The sequence below is a fragment of the Drosophila bipectinata genome, chromosome 3R (genome assembly GCF_030179905.1).
Source record: "Drosophila bipectinata strain 14024-0381.07 chromosome 3R, DbipHiC1v2, whole genome shotgun sequence".
In the NCBI taxonomy this organism is placed as follows: domain Eukaryota; kingdom Metazoa; phylum Arthropoda; class Insecta; order Diptera; family Drosophilidae; genus Drosophila; species Drosophila bipectinata.
In genome coordinates, this window is record NC_091739.1 from 16,372,197 (window position 1) to 16,389,858 (window position 17,662).

General features: G+C 44.5%; 1 protein-coding gene across 3 annotated transcripts in view; it reads left to right on the top strand.

The window, feature by feature from the left end:
- Nucleotides 1–17,662, top strand: part of Fur1 (Furin 1) — a 112,865-nt gene that overhangs the window by 56,404 nt on the left and 38,799 nt on the right. For all 3 annotated transcript variants that reach the window (XM_017248947.3, XM_070282192.1, XM_070282191.1), the window contains exon 4: nucleotides 8,542–9,304. In XM_017248947.3, coding sequence (XP_017104436.2) covers nucleotides 8,615–9,304 — 690 coding nt within the window. In that variant the 5' untranslated portion in view covers nucleotides 8,542–8,614. The remainder of the gene's footprint in view (nucleotides 1–8,541; nucleotides 9,305–17,662) is intronic.

Consider the following 17,662-nt stretch of genomic DNA (forward strand, 5'->3'; position numbering starts at 1 on the left):
TGCCGGTGCCACGCTTCGGGGCCTGAATAAATGCTACGCGTATTTATTAAGTCATGAAAGGGGCGTGAAAAGGATCCCTCCTCCTCTGCATCCTCGTCGCTTATCTTGGCCATTTTGGTGCATTTTTCATCAGTGATTCCGCACTGCCGCTTAACATTTATTTCGATCTGAGTTTTCTTTCTTTCGAATTTAATTTAAGGCCCATGATGTCCGGTTCATGCTTCATTGGAGACGTTTTGCTACATACATATTGTAGATAGCTTTGAGTAGAATGTTCCATTCAGAATCATTTATTCAGGAGATTAGTAGGTCACCTATCCCCTTAACTATGTCCATTTAAGAAAAGATGAGAAAATGGTGGAAAGTTGAGGAGCTCCTGAAAATTTCCGCAACATTTGCCCCCAAAATTTTGCCAACTGACCGAAGGCATTTAAAGTTTTTCGTTTGCATTTTCGAGCTGAGTTTTTCGGCTTCGTTTCTCATTATTGTCACGACTTTTGCACGGCTGGGGGACCGGCTCCTGGCTCATCTGCCTCTTGTCCATCGGAATGAGGGCCCGCGGCGAGGTTGAGACTCTCATTAGTTGAACAACTGAATTGGCCGGAAGCGGAGCCAGCAACTTTGGCATGGAATCGGAGCTGAGGACGGAAAGTACGCACACGCCGGAGCGTTTCAATCAATGGAACAGAAAACAGAAATGTGGGGGAAAAGTTGTTCCTGCAACCGGAGGACGCATACTAAAAAGGCCACCATCATCAGATGGTCTGAAGAAAAAAAAATGGAAAAGAGCGAAAGTTGCGCCAAATTGAATTTTGTGCAAAAAAGTTTTTCATTTCAACATCTCGGGAAAATCTTTTAATTCAATCGACACGGCGAGGACAGGGCTCTCTCAAGCTTGTCCTAAATTATTGACGTCTTGTTGTACTAGGCGTATGCTTAATATTTTCCATATACACTTTTTTTTTTCTTTTTGGCTGGAATTTTCCTGCCAGTTGCAGCTGCTGCTGTTTCTGAACAGAACGGAAATGAGAAGTCGTGGGCATTTATCCACAGGATCTCTACCCAACTGTGCCTTGGGTTCTACTTTATTTTATTATTACGTTTTTTGGGTCTCCGGGTCTCCTACTCACATTTGCATATCAATTTGTTCGTCTTGGCCCGGTCGTTCCGACTCCAATCCTTTCATCTTTTCCACCAGATGCTTTTGGGAGTCTTCTTTTTAGTGCACTTGCCATTGTGAACCGAGAACGAAGCTCGTAATCAGGCACAAATCTGTCTAGCTTTTAGTTTGGAGCTTCGCTAGGGGAATTCTCATGGCTTTTGGATGAAATTGGAATGGCTTGCCGCATTCTAATATTTTAGGGCCTTGTTTATTGGTTGCTGTTTGCTTATCGCTCCTGACAAATGGCATCTATCTGGAGAATTGGCGAGAGTCTTGCGATACAGCCAAGTCCACATCCGAGTGTGTTTTGTATTTATGAAGCATAAATCCTGAGGGATTAAATCACACTGTCGTCGTGCCATGATTTATGCCGCCAAGGAGGAGTAACTTTCACCAAAAAAATATAAACTATGATACAATATTTATGTGGCTTTTTTTTTTAAATTGAGTCTGGTATACCAGGGACTATATATTTTCCTATTTTATCCGAAATTCTGAAAAACATGTCCTCTTTTCGACTATTTTCGCAAACCGAAATGTCACACAAAAAAATATAATTGATTGTCGGGGGAAATGGAGAAAAAAAGCCAACAAATTAGCTGCGAAAATCTACAACAGTTATGGAAACTGTCGTTTGTTTTGACATTCCGCTAATAACTGAGAATTAATCCACAACTGCACAGTGCTGGAATAAAAAATAATGGTTAGTCATTAAATTTAAGTAATTTAATGCTTTTGTTAATGGCTGTAACAGCACTAGGAATTCGTTTATTTTGCAATTCAGCCACCTAAAGTGGATTTGTCACTCCACTCGTGCATATGTATGAGCCAGGAGCCAGGAGCCAGGATATCTGCTCTGCTCGCCAGGATATCACGACAATATGGCGGCACTAAGCTTCGCCACTCGAGCAACACAATTGGCGCATTGGAGAGGAATCTGCGCTTTTGCATTTTTGCAGCATCAGCAGCATACATCCTTATGCACTGAGAGAAATTTCTCAAAAATAACTATTTTAAGGTAAAATAAATGGAAATTAATTTATTAGAGTGTAGGAAAAAAGTGGCACTGATTACCAAGCGTTATGCAAATATTAAACTGCCAAGAACCACGGCTTTGGACGGTTATGAAGCTAAGCCGCAAGTCGATGTCCCTAAGCTCCCAACCAGAGACTCCCAACATGGTCAGAACCCTGACAACCAGACAGACATAGAGACAGTCGGGCTGGAAAACTATTTGTCATGCAAATAACAAGCGTGAAAGTTTCGGCCAACAACAAGAAGTCGCAAATTGTTACAGGCGTAAACTTTCTAATTGTCTAAATTACATAGACACCGCACAAGCTACACCTACGACCTAATGAAAGGGATGTGGGTGGTTGGTTGGCTGGGTGGCTGGCTGTGGTGCCTGGGTGGTGGTGTAACTGTGGTGCTGATTCGGATGCTGATGCCATTGTTGTTGCGGCCAGCGGTGAGCTCTGTTGCAGCTTTACAGCTTTTCGTTGTTAATTTTTATTGACACTCCCCAGGGGGAAGCTTAGTCCTTTAGTTTGTGTTGCCAAGTCCTTGTTTGTTCTACTTTTGTTGGCGAGTTTTAAAGGATTGTTGTTTATATGTTTTGGCTGATTCCCAGTTTAGGCTATTTTTATGATGTTAGTTTATTTTCAAATGATTTTAAGTGAAGCGATATTTCATCATAAATGCTACACTCTTTCAAGTTTATTTTCCATAAACCTCAATCCTTTTGCGTAATCCTCTTAGAGTTCTTGTAGATTATCCATTTCAGTGAACAATTTCCATGGAAATAGACTCGCTGGAGACTGGAGTGTTTTTGGCAAAAATAATTATTAGCGCTCCACAGGCTCTGCTCCCTGGAGTGTGTGTTCTGTCACTTGCCACTCTTTTTTTGGGGCATTGGTGGCCTTTGGGAGCACTTGGCATAATAATGAAAAATTAATCGCCGAAAATCCGCACAAAAAGCCGCCATTGCATACATTTCGGCGCCGGGCTTAATTGAAATGACGACAATCGTGGACGGGGCACCACCGGGTCGCCAAAAGGTGTAAGAGAAGGGGAAGTAGAACGATGCACTCAAAAAAATGAATAGTTTTTCTTTTAGGAAATAACATTCAACTTTCCCGACCTTGTACAACTTTAGCTCTAGTTCTATGGTAGTATTTATGGAAAAATAATCTCAAAAATGGAGAGTCTCTTTTTTTTTGGCTAGAACCACAACATGAGTGAATAGACACGCATAAATTTTGGAGAAACAAGCGAACAAGGTCCCTGAAAGTATGCAGCAAGCTGTGCATACTAATGTCGTGCAACGCGGTACTGGTCCTGGGTTTTCGGTGGCACGACTTGCCCCTGCGGGTAACTGATGCCGTCACCACTTTGGCAACGCGGCACTGCTGCCCCTTGACTCCTCCATGTGGCCTACCACCGGCAATGGTTTCTTGTTGTTTTTGCTGCTGTTTCCGTTTCAGTTTTTTGGGGGCAACAACTGCAGTTGGCATCTGAAATTTGCGCATATTAAGTTGTTGATTTGTTGATTTACACTTGGCTTCCTGCCAACTCACACTTGGCCGCCAACTTCCCGCGGAATCTCAGCCACAAAAACTGTGATTCGACCGGAGATGGGTCCTGTGTTTGCGGTGGAAAGAGTCCTCTTTAAAAGGCTTGAAAGGAGAGGCTTTTTTAAATGAGAAAAATAAGTAATATTCGGTTCTTCTTCAGAGATTTTCATTATCATTGTCAATGGTAATGGCTGCAGCAAAGGCTTCTCTTGTCTTTGGCCTTTTGCCAAGCTTGACTCCCTTACGGGTCCATAAGTTGCAGCATCATCATCATCATCACCATCACCTCCACCTTGTCGGCAATGCCGTCATTATCATCGTTCTCATAATCGTTGGGCTGCTGCTCACCTGTGCTGGTAGCTGCCACCGGTGTTGCATTACCCATTTGCATTTCCGCCGTGAGGGTTGTGGGCAACTGTTGCAAGAAATGGCTCCTGCCACATCCTGTAGGAGGCACTGACTTTTGTGCAAGAGGCTTAATAGCTTTTTCCAGGTGCAGGGATGATTAAAGCTGTACAGAATGGGTTATAGGATAGTTCATAGAAAGTATTATAGGGTATTTGTACATTCGCCTTGAAAACATAATTTTTAATAAAAAGAGCCAACAATTATGCCATTTTTTGTATAAAGTTGAGGATTCCGTGGAGTTGAGCAAGTCATTGAGTGGATGAGTGTCCTTCTTGTGACATTTTTTTGTTTTGTTCTCGAACCCTCCTATTTTCTGTCGAGATTGCACTTGAGGTAGGTGCTGCCTTGAGGCGTCCTTTGTTGTGCCTCAAATTTGTATGGACTTTTATATTCTGGGTACTTTTAGGTTCGCACCTCCTTACTTTCTCCCTCCTGCCAGGTGCTTACATTAAGCGTTATTCAGATTTCTGAATGGCGTTTCCAGCTGGAGAGTTAATATCGCAAATGCACCGAAGGAACAACAATGGCATACCGATGGTGGCAGTGAAGCCCCACCATGGACATGACACATGTCGGGATTTTCCTCGACGTCATGCAGTGTCTTATTTTCAGAATTTATCTTACGCCTGGACCGCTGCAAGTGACCATGCAAAATCAATTAAAGGCGCTCGCTGCATCCTTCGTCCTTTTGCGCATTCGGGGTTTCACTTAATGCCCGTCCTTGTTTGCACATTAAAAAGCAATCCGGAGACTCAAGCCTTAACGAAATATGCATTTTCTGCGGACGAACGAAGGTGGACGAGCCTTGTGTCCGAGGACGAGGACACACATATCATGCTGTGCCCAAACAATGGCGAGTAATTAAAATTCGGTGAGTCCGAGGAGGAGCACACGGCTACGGATAATCGCCTGGACGGCGGCCATCCCACATCGGGGGATTCATTACCGCTTCGATTAATAATAAAGTTATTGTTATGGGATTGTGTTTGGTAGAGTTCTCCCAGCCGCAAAGTGATTGATTTAAATCCGAGTTTTAAAGTGGAGGCTAAGAGGATATTAATGCCAGGTGCTCCACCTTTATTTCATTTTAAAAGAGCCTTTTCTATTGACTTCTATCCTAGTAGAGGTAACCCACTGGGCCTTTGTGGACTTGGCCATGCCTAACTCCAGCTGTCAGCTCATGGCCAATTTCTGCTGCAAATTCTCACGCCCTCATCTGTCAAAGCCACTCCTGGCAGGTGGCAGGGCCCTGATGCACCATGGTGTGGCCTTCTCAGTACAGTCACCACACCCATTTGTAGCTGCAGCTGTGGCCCTTTGGTGGCAAGTGGCAAATGGCGTTTCTATGCATTTGGGGGCGGCCACAAAAAAGTTAGCAGCACCTTTTGTTTGGCGATCGTGTGCTAATACGCCACCGAGTTTAAAAAAAGACCCGCCCCCTGACCTGCTCCTGCTCCGGGTGACTCTTTGCTTGACACTTTGGCATTTATTTTTTTTGAGGCATTTTGTTGGGCTGGTTGGGGCCATCCTGTTTTCATTTTTTTTTTTTTTTTGTGCACATGGCCTGGCTTCTTTTGGGCTTCGGCAGCCGCTTTTCTGCGGGCGTTAGCCGAGGCTGTTTTGTTGTTGACTTTGTGCTCCAGTTGCTGGTCGCGAAAAAAAGGGCTGCAGCAGGCGGATGGGGCAGAGTGGGCGGGGCAGTAAAAGCCAACGAGCGTTAGAGAGTGCATATTTGCCTTTGTGCAACTATCATTAAACAAGCGAAGCCACCATCATGCCAGCAGAAAGCTCAGAAAACTACACACGAGCCACCACACAAGCAAGGGCCTACCTCAATCCGCTGCAGGAGGAGGCACATTAAAAGCGAGGCCAGAAGACAAATACACACAGATACTCACACAAACAAAGAGGGACAAAGGAGCTGGTGATGGTGTGAACTACGGCCTACACTGGGAGAAGTAGGTAGTAACTCAACTCCTGGCTTTTGGAACATATTCTCCAGTATGGATAATAGACTTTTTCTACTCTCCCTGTGTACTTGCCGCCTTTTGACTTTCCTCATGCAGTTTTGTTGCCTTTTGCCGCAACTGCTGCAACTTCATTTTTTTCATGGCAACAGCTTCCTTGGCCTAATGTGTTTCGATGTGGCTTCTCTGGAGCCCTCTCCTCCCATCATCCCCACCATCGGCTTTAGCCCTTTCAGTCCTGCGTTTGACATGGCACTTTGCATAGAGCGGCGATCCACAGGAACTAGCAACAGCACTCCACTGGAAGGCAGGCTGGAGGAGCAGCCAACCACAAAGGATGCCAAAGCAGCAGCCAAGTGTCGGCTGTTTGCCCAAAAAATGCCTCAAGGACTGTTAAACCGATGCCTGGCATTGTCATCTCTCTATGCCGTGTGGTCTTTTATTTTCTTGCGTTTGTTTTCCTTTTTTTTTTTTTTGAGGTTGAGCTTCCAGGAGCCACAAGCTTAAGCAATTTAAGGATTTCTGTTGGGCATTTGAGTGATTTCTGATTGCTGTGTGGACACTGTACAGTTTTTTGCGGAGGTCCTGAGCTCTGTCTGTTTGCTGAGTGGAAATAGATCAGATTATGAGGGGGCATCCTCGGGGGATGTTATTCGGGTTTAGGTAAATGGTTTGGAATGCAAAAGAGTGAGAGAGTGAGAATGGGGAGATTGAAGCCCTAATGGCGAAAAGATTGTGAGGAATTTAAAGAATCACTTTAAGGACGCGCCTGTCTTGTGGAACTAGCTTCTGCACTTTGTTCGTTCGACCCCCAAGGCCGCAACATCGATTCCCCGAGATGCACTCCCGCCTTTAAACAACACTTTGATTTGTCTCAGGTTGTCAGGCCCTGAAACCTTTCAGAGGAGAGTGAGTAGTAGTGGCTGCCAGGCGCCGGTGACTTTGACACCGTTTTCCACTTTTCGTTACCATGTGCGCGAGGTGCTGTCTCGAGGACTCCCTCCATCTTCGGTGGCGCGGCACTTATTTTCTTATTATTAAGTATACGCTTAGTGGGCTGCCGGGTGGAAGCTGCAACAGTGCGGAAGTGCGCCAAGTAATGATTACTTTGTGTCTGCCGCTGACAAATGCCGTCAGTCAAAGTCAGAATCGAGAGAGGACGGCAAGGGCGCAGGACCTTCCTGATGGAGATGGAGATGCTGCTGACGATGGCTCAATGCGGAAGGAAGTTCAAGCACAAAAGGTGCATAGTCAACCTAAAGGAGTCGTCCTTCTGCCGGTGTGCATTCATGTGCATTGGCTTTCGATGGAGGAGGATGATGGGGAGGTCAGTGGGGAGCTGGAGTATGTTGACAGTCCATTTCATTGCCTTGAAAGTGAGCTGCCAAGCTGGGGGGAGACCTCCACCTCCAGCTCCAGCTCCAGCACACTGTCTGTTCTGAATTTCTAATAAGAGTTGTGACTTTTTGCTGAAAAGCGAGTGTAGCTTTGAATTTCTAATAAAGGCTTTGAATGGAATTTTTATGGCTGCTGCATCATAAGTAATTACAAGTAAAGTTATTGATTTCATAAGGAAATCTATAGGATTATTAATGAGTTGATGGGAAGCGACACCACCGTAATAGCCCTTTAAGCTCAGCAGGAGATCTTCGAGAGATTAGGATAAACCATTCCAGTTTAGGCTCTGCTCCCCAAACGAAATTCAATTTCCTATCCACTTAGCCATTGATTACCATTGCGCACCAACGGCTTCCGTCGCTGGCCATCAGAGTGTCCATCCGAACAACACATCAGTCTGTCCACCCGGCTGTCAGGACCCCACAATAACAGTCTCCAGAGCACTCCAGCGGCAATCCATCTCCCTGTGCTTGGCATTTCCGCTGTCACTCGCTTTAATTACGCCGACTTGCTGGCCAAGTGACTGGCCAAATCCAGAGATCCGCCAACATCCGCCATCAATAGATGAAATATGCCAATCGCCCAGAGCCGGCCCCTGGCCATCATCAGTCATGGGCATATTTTGACAGTGGCATTAGCCGGATGTTCGGCCGCTCGACGGCTCGGCCGTTTGGGTTTCAGCTTGAATCTGTCGGGGCTTTGGCAGCGTTGATTCTCATTTGCAATCGAAACTTGTCCACGGGGTGACAATCAGTGCAGTAGTCCCGGGAGCTCATGTCCGGGAGTGTCTTTCCACCCAACAATGCAAAGTGACATCCAATTAGTTGAAGGAAAGAGTCTTGTGGGCATATTTTTTAGCTTTTAGCTCGGCTAAGCCAAATTGGATGTGTCAGTTACAGGCAATTTGTTATGCTGATTGGCTTGACTATTGGATAATTATCTGTTACATGAATAGATCTCTCTTGCCTTTGATAACAAAAGTTCAAATAACTTGACTAATAATATGTATTTTCTGTTTAATTCTTCATTGCAGCATCACAGTAGCGTGTTGAGCCTGAATTCCGAGCAACGCACGCCTATAAAAATTGTAAAAATACTTACGCACAATGAAAAACGACGTCGTACGATGGAGCGGGGAGCCAACTAGCAACACCACCAGCACTAGCACAAGTAGCAGCTTCAACTGCCACAGCATCCACAACAGAGGCTGCCACAAACACAGAAGCAAAAGCAACAAACTAAATGCTCGCCAATTAGCCGCGCAAGAACAACAGCAAACAATCATTGAATGTGATATAAGGAACTTCAATTTAAACTGCAATTTATTCAAAACTAGTTATTTAGCGCAATGTGAGCCAAGTGGCAGCACCAGCAGCAGAAACCGAAAGAAGGCCAACAGCAGACACTTGGCCAAAACGAAAGCCTGCCTGCTGTCAATTCTGCAAATTAGTGCCGTAGTTTTTTTATGTAATTTTAATGTCGGTTTCGTGGCCGGAAGCGTGGCATCATCGGCAGCACCGCCACCAGCTCCCCCATCCCCGCCCGCATCCTCGTCCCTTAAGTTGGACCAGTCGCCGGTCCTGCCGCCCTACGTCCTCGACTATGAGACGGACGGCCGGGCCAAGCTAACGCCCAGCAAGAGCAACGGCAATGGAAAGTACGGCGGTTCCGGGTCCGGGGGACAGAACCAAATAGCCGGACACTATACGCACACCTGGGCGGTTCACATACCCGACGGAGATGACGGCAAGGCCGATGCCGTGGCCAAGGACCATGGTTTCGTCAATTTGGGCAAGGTAAGTGATGATCTTTCAACCCAATAACTTATAACTTTCCAAGAAGTCAGTCAGACTCGTTAGCCAGGTTAGCATACGATTAGGAGACTCAAATGCGAGACTATTAAAACTTTGCCGCAGGAGGACTTTTGCTCCCGAAAAGAAGTAAGTTCCTCGTTATGAAAGGAGGAACTTTGTGAAAAGTCCGTGGGACATGTTGATGCGGACGAAGTTTTGAGCTAAAATCAGTGCTCTGCCATTTTGCATTTCTTTCCCCTCCGGCTTGTCAGTCAGACTGCGAACCAGATACCAAGCACCAGGTGTTGCAGTCGGACAACCTTAATCCGAGGGCATTTGGAGCATGTAGTTGCGATACACACACCTTTGGCATCTCCCACTTGCCCCTGCCACTTCCAGGCCCGGGCACCGGCCAGACGCGAATCCGCTAAGTGACTGTCAAGTTATCTTTGCGATGGAAATGGCCAGCACAAATGGAGCTCAAATCGCCCTGTAATGGCATCGTTGGCGATAAAACAAGGCAGCCGACAGCAGGAAGGACCTGGGGGCGGATTTTCGAAAGCTGCGAGTAAACAGAACTGAGAGAAATACTTTCCTAGAGTTCATGTCTAAGAATTAGCATTTGAATGTCCATAACTTTGGCTCTTTTCAGTGTAGGGAGCAACAACTAATGCGCACCATTCAATGGAGCATCTAAAAGTAAAATGCAGTCCAAATAGTTGTTTTTTTTTGGTTGCCAAGGGTTAGGTCTGAGCCTCAAATGGAACCTGGCATTTGTGTTTTCGCCATGAAAAGCTCAACCGTGTCGATTTCCATTACAGGAGATCCCTTTTGTTGGCCAGGGAATGGAGTTCAGGAATGGGAGGCAAGGACTTAAGTAGCCTCCGTGTCGCTGGAAATTAGTATCACTCACAATGGCCCGGCTGGGTCCTCCGCCATTGACTTAATTGGCAGAAACAAAAAGCGGAAAATTCAATTTATGGAGAAGGCGTTCACACAAAACTTTTGTTAGCACTCCCCCCCAACTACATAGTTGGAAACGGAAGTTGGGGCCAGACCAGATGGCCGGAGCCGGGCCGCGAAAGTTAATTGAAAATTAATTTTAAATGGCATTGTTAAAAGAATCCAACTAGAGACACCGTCTCTGTCTGCAAAACGAAATGTGCCATTTTGCATAATTAGATGATGGCCGAAATGGCGTTCTGCCCTCCTCCGGAGCGGAAGTGGAAATGAATCCTAGACTTTCTGGCTTACTTACGTTTATTAATTGCCAACTTGATTGCTGGCAGATGAAAAATGAACGAGTCGTTTGCAAGAAATGGCCAGCTTTGTACATTTCGAGGAAACTGGAGCATTAAGGGGATAATAACACGAAATAACATTAATTAGTTGCTATGGCTGAAAGTGTACAGTTTCAGTGTTTTCTGGAAACTTTAGTTGTTTGAAATATAAACTCTAATGAGGCTTAAGGATGAACTTGATCGCATTGAAACGCTTTGTACATCAAACACACCTCCAAGTAGTCAGTTTGCTGAGCGGAACTCTCACCTTTCCAGATGAAATTCGACTCGTAACCTCGTTTTGCTCAGCTTAACCTCATAGGAACTTGCCGCCCCATAACCTTTCGCCACTTGAAACATAACTCGCCGAAAGTGTTGCCAAACATTTCTCCCTTGTTCGTGTTTCTGTTTCCGATGTTATGATTTCCAAACAGCTCCCTCGCCCCTTGCCCTACCGACGAAAACTAAAAACTAAACTCACTCCCCAAACAAACAAGTTGCAAGTGCCACTGCAGCAGCAAAAACAATTAATAGAACCATAAAGATGAAGTGGCAGAACCCTCCCACTTGCCGACTTTTGCGATTTCGAATTTCAACTTCCTGACTTGTTTGGTGTTTTATTTTGTTTTCCTCGTGAGGGCGGCGGAGTGACAACTTCCAGCCGAGTGCCGGAAACATCAACAAATGCGTTGTGTCAGAAGTTTTAATGAAAACGATGTTCCATCTACATATACACGTTGGTCTTCTCTGGCAGTCGGTTTTCTTGTTCTGGCTATCGGCCACCAAGTTTTCAGAAATCAACTAACTTTTTGCCACTAAAATTATGATGATAAAATAAAAATAGAAAGTTTTTTAGAAACCGTACTTATGAGAAAATGAAATGCAAGAAGGGTAACTATCTGGAGTGCAAGTGCAAAATGTAATAGGGTGTCTGATACTTATAATTAAAATAATAAAGTCAAGGTATTGCATATCTTTCTTCATTCAACATCTATATTAAATTTACCTTGAAATATTTTAGAATATTTTTAGCTAAAACCATAATGTTGCAAAGTGAATAAATTAATCGTAAAGGTGAGTGGTAAAGGATAGTTCAGATAAGAAACGTTTTAAGAAAGCACTTTTTAGTTGATTTAATGAGAAAGATTAAAAAAACTCATTAGAGTCTCATTTAATTCATTTTTTAGCCAAAAAGACTTCCAACTTGATAAACAGTCGAAATGGAAAAGTGCTTAGGTAGGATTTACAAAAAAAGAAAAGTATAGGAAGTGCTTTTAGCAGGACCTCTAATTTCGCCCGCTGTTGTTTGTCATTTGCTTATCTGGCTTTAGTCCTTCCGGTCCCGCCTCTCCCAATTTTTTTTCCCAATTCCTCGCCAGCCAGAAGCATCCTTTCATTGTTCGTCTTTTGTGTAGCGTCATTTACATAACACTCGGTCTTTGTCCGCCTGCTGGTGCAGCTCTTTGGCTTCCTGGCACTCCAGCCTCGTCCTTGATGTCCTTGCTTAAGCTCCTATTGTCTCGGCCAGCTTTCTGGGCTGGTGCTGATAAATGTTATCCCTCGGCCTCGGCCACTCATCAATTTAATTGGGAAAAAGGGGAAAATATAAAGAAGGACGTTAAAAGCTTTTACCATGGAGCCGGGCAATGGACTCCACAGTGCCTACCTTATTTGCCTTTTTGGGATGATTTCTGCTTTTTTAATTAATTTGCCACTTTCTTGAGCCGGTCGGTCGGCCTGAATTATTGATTGAATGACGGACTGATTGATTTTGCGTGTGCCTCTTGCCTGCGGTTGCAGCACTCGGTTATTGCATCCTCGTAATTAAAATCACTGGCCGGCAGACTGTCACATCCTTTGAGGAGGTCGTTCACTAGGCACCTGCCACCTGGAAGCCAGGTGAGCTGCGGGCCATCTGGGAAAAAAGGTCAACGGCTCATTAATAAGGTCCTGGAGTCACAGCCTCAACCCTTTTTCTTACCATTTTTATTTTTTATAAGCTCTAGGGTCGCTAGGGACACTTGAGCTAAAAAGGTACACTTTTTATGGACCTTAATTGGTTAACAATCTGATAAGATGTCGGGCTCTAAGGTAAGACATTAGGATAATGAGGTTCTGTAAGCCTAGAGGTGTACCCAGAAATGTATTTATTTGTTACGTTTTTTTTTGTTATATTGTACATCTTATAGTTAACTCGTTTTATCCCAGCATGCTGTCACATCCTGCCATTTTTTGCGAAATTGCATTTATAAATTTAACCACGCAGAGTTAAGTAGTTTGAGCAGCAGTGTCTCAACTTTAACCCCAGTTGACAAATTTTCCAAATATTTTTTTGCACTTTTGCATGTCGAGGAACTTTGCCAGTTGCCAGTTGCCGGTTGCTGGCTGCCGGTTTCCAGGCAAAGTTAAATATTGTTGGAGGTGTGTACGGCGGGTCTTGCCTGTGTTTGTACATCCACACACCCACATAGTGGCTGGCGATAAGGACAAGTGTGCGAGTGTGAGGGTCGTGCGTGTCCTTTGTTCGGATTTCGCGCGGCTGCAAGCCGGATATCGTTGATAAATTTTAAGTCAAAAACTCGGAAAATATTTATGACTTAACTTTTGTTTAGTAACAAAGCAACACACATACCCTCCAGCCCACCCTCTAGCCATCCCTTGACAGGATCTCGCAATTGTCACAAAACTTGGCTCCCTATGCAAATAGCAAAAAGTAGATGCCGGCTGTGTAGAAGCAAGAACTGGCACAACTTTAATCACATGACATGGCGAATATACCAGAGTACCAGAATACCAGAAAGTTTACATAATTTTCTGCTTTTGCGCCATTGATCCTGGAGGCTTGTCAAACTTTTCCAACTCGGTGCAGTTCGCCTGCACCAGACAGGACCCCCACCAGGACAGGAGCCACTGCTAGTCCTAATTGAATATGTAAGCCCGCAATGCCATTGAGTGTGAAATGAGCGTGAGTCGAAGGACTCAATACAACTGCCGTGTATCTATCCTAAAGGATATACGTGTGGCTGCTGAAACTTTCTCCGCCAACTTGCCGAGCAACATATTTTATTTGTCTGCTTCGAGTGGAATTAAGTTTAGTACTTTTGTGCCGCAAATGAATCAATGATTGAAACCCGGCCCAGTGAAAGGATGCTCCGAAAGTTTTTGTGTAATGCTGCGAAAAAGTTCCAATGGAGCTAATAAATATTTCGCAATTCATTGCAAACTTTTTGGCCCGAAAATTTGCATTGACCTCGATTCAATTGTCCTGAATCTATGGAAGGCTTCTTATTCTTGTCCTTAAAGAGCTTAGTCTTGGCTCTGATATATTCCTTTTAAAAGACCTGCTCAGCGAGGTGATTGAAAGTATAGTCTCCTTGCCGGAATAAATATTTCTTACAAAGCATAATCCTTATAGATTCCTCAAGTCTAGGGAGCTTCACTTCATTTGACCCGAAAAACTACTTCCCTTTTTATAGAATTTTTACCATTTTTGGAAGCATATTTAAATGCATATTTTGGGTCATCCCTTTTCCGCTCTCACTGGCATTAACAAGAAATCGCCAACAAAACATGAATAACGAGCCGAAGAAGCTGCGTAAAAAGTTTCCTTCCTCTGTGGTGTTGTTCTTAACGCCCAATCGCATCGTGTTTTCTTAGCTTATCTTCTTTTTTGGGGACGCTGACAGTTTTTTCGTTATCCTCCGCTGGCTGTTGGAAAAGGGAAAAGTAAAATATTTGTAAATAGGAGTCCTGAATCCGAGGCTTGTTGAAGACAAGCAGCGACAAAGCAAACGGGCGTTTTTCGGCCACCGGCTTAGCCACGCCTCTTACTTAGGCTTGCCAGCTCGGCCAGGAGGTGGGGCGCTCAGTTGCTTTATATTCAGCTTTTCAGGCTAAAAATCATTAGAGAATCGCGCTTTTTCTTTGTCTGGCTGGGGACTTTCTGTGGGCACGCCCCGCTTTTCTCTCGACTGATCTCCTCCCCTTCGGTGTTTGGCAATTGGCGCCGCTCGGCCCTCACTGGACTGGAAAATTGCTAATGGCCACCAGACACAAAAAACACAAAAAAAAATGCTTAAAAAGAGAGTAGGAACCACACTGTGACTTCTGGTAAATGGTCGCTGTGATTTTAATTAAAAGTCACTACTCGAGAGGGGGAGAAACAGGAACAACAAAGTACAATCGACGTCAAAAGTCAGGGTTGACTTGAGTTTCAGGGGTCGCTTCTAATTGCCCAGGAAAGCGGGCAATAAAAAATGCGCAAAATAAAACAAAGCTCGTAAATTTATACATTGCTCAATCAAGTGTAACGATTGTGTATTGGTGGGCAGTGGCTGTAGCAGTGGGCGACGGAGAAAAGTTAGAAAATCACTGTAAATATTGCCAAAGCATAAATATTGAAAATTTTCCACTCTTTGCAGCCCTGCCGAGCACCGCAGAGCTCGAGGCAAACAAGTCGTTAACAATTGCAGTTTTGGGGCTCCGACTGCGGATTGGAATCAAATCAACACTTTCTGCTTGATTAGTCCAATATGGAAATAGAATATTTGACCGAACGATTCAATCATACAATATATTCGTCGCTCTTTCGGCTTTATACCAACATACCCTGCGTATACGTTATGTGAAATTAAGTATACGCCGCGTTGGCCCCTGGTAAGCGCACGCGTTTAGAAAAAGCTTTTAAACAGGTTTTTCAAAGCTTTTCCATGGTTTTAAGTGTAAAATAATTCATTTAAGAATCGATTGTGTTAAAGGCCTTATCACCCGGCGTTTAATTGATGATTGTTACTCTTTCCCCCCCTGTCAACATAAATTATTGATCTAGCTGATGACCTGCCCCACCTATGTACCGCCTAGCGTTCCAATTCCATCCACTTAGCCCGCATGCCAAATGACAATTTGAGTTATTAGAGCCACGTTCATATATCATGGCCGTGTTTGTGGGAATGGATTGGCATTTTAATTGCCACCGACACATTCAAGTGCCGCTTAGCCCAGAGGACTATGGCTGATGGCTGATTTAGATGGATTTGTGTTGAAGTATCTGGCAGTTGGAAAAAGCGAAACAATACAAGAGTTAGAAGGGCATTACCAGCAGTTATTGTTTGATGAAAAATGCATTTTGTGCTGCACTCTCAGTTTCATTTGTTATACTTTTGATTGACTTGATGGAAGAGTTTTCTAGTTGACAGAATAATAAATTTAGCGACGATTATGTAGAGGCCTTTGTAAAGGCAAAACCCCGCCCCTTGGAATCTTTGTTCTCGTCACTGGTTTTTGGCATGCATTCAAAAAGTTTCTATACGATACAAAGGCACTTTGTCCTGCCCGACTGCCTGCCTGCCAAGTGACATTGAAAAAGGACGCATGGAAAAACGGATGGCAATCAACGCTGCAATTAGAGGACTTTTGTGTCCCTGTGTGTGTGCCTGTTTATTGAACTTGTACGCTGACCTTAGCCTGCATTTTAGCCTCAGAGTCGTTTTGGCTGAAAAGATGTAATCCGAAAATAAAATGTGTTGCATAGTTTTAGGCTTGTCTCGGTCGATGCAGCCACAGCCCCCGTTCATGGCCACATCATGGCTTTCAGCATCAGCCTCAGCATCATCATCGGCTTCAAAGTCGCGTTCAACGTCAAGTGGCCCACTCGGCATTCCACTTGAGGGCCGTAATGAAAGCATTTTCGCCACTAACACATGTGAAGAGGTACCAGAGGCACGAGAACAGGATACTGTCGCCTGCCGAGCCTTCAGTGTGTGCGACACCAGATTGACACTTGTCAGAATCATTTCTGTCTGCACTAGAGGTCTTCCTCCTGGGCGACAGAAGGCATATTAGCCAAAGAACGAAACTTAAGGCTCTGGGCTGTCTGGCTTAGTTCTCTTCCTCGACTTGATTACACAACGTTCGAGATCTGTAATTCCATTAAGATTTCTGTCTCATTGCGCAGCAGTCAAGTTCATTTATTTGCCGAGACTGCCACCTGGCTGCCCGAGAACAATAAAACACATTAACACCTATTACATGGTTGGGGAAAGGGTGGTGGGAAAGACAGAACGAGTCCTGCAACGAGTCCTGGAACATAAATAAAGGGCGACTGTCTGGCAAGTTATGAATAATAATGACAACAATGGGGAAGAACGAGAGCTGAACTAAACTGTTTTACTTGCCTACGGTGGTGGCCAAAATAATAGGTAAAGGAAATCAGGTCCAGTACCTTACCTTGTTGTCCTTAAGTTTCTGGCCACCACTGTTTGTTTACCTACATGTGAGCTGGTGTAATGGTAATTAAGGATTCGGTCCTTGCCGGGGCCAAGTCCAGCTAAAATGGCCCGCCGCTTAGGGCCATTTTTATGGTCATTGTGCAATGAAATGGAATGGGTCGGAGGAAAAAAATGGAATCCGGCCCAGACAAACCACACCTGGCCTTAGACTGAATTAGGGAAGGTGAACAGCAAACAGGACGTGGCTAGAGATAAGACCATGTCTCTGTGTGCTTGCTTACAAATCTGTGCGCTAATTAAAAGTCATTAGAGTGTGGTATAATTGCGCAGGAGGCATACCAAACCAGTAGAGCTTTAAGTTGATCCTCAACGATTAATATAACGATATCTAATCAGGCTATTTTCTTGTCTTCTTCCAGGTAAGCGACTCCCACATGAAACACAAATAGTCAGTAAGTGAAACTTCCGTTTAGGTATCGGTTTTAATGTAAGACTAACTAACAAGCCCGAAAACCGACTGAGAGTTCAAAAAGAGCATTTTACTGCTACATGAATATTTCAGCAGCAAGTTTCATTAGCACTTAAGCCGCTTGAGCCCTCTATGTCCTCCTGTGTCTCCTGTGTCGGCTGGTGCTCTGGCGTGCTGCGGTTTTCATTAAATATTAATCGGTTCGAGCCGCATTTCAGATGCAAATGCAAAGCGAATGAATAAATAATAATCGAGTGTGCGAATTATTAGAGCCAAATTCGAGGCACTAAGTGCTTGCCACTGTCCAAGGCACTCAATCGAATCGCGATTGGAGTGCTACGCGACGTCATTTCAGGACATTCCCGCCGCTTCTTCATAAATTTTG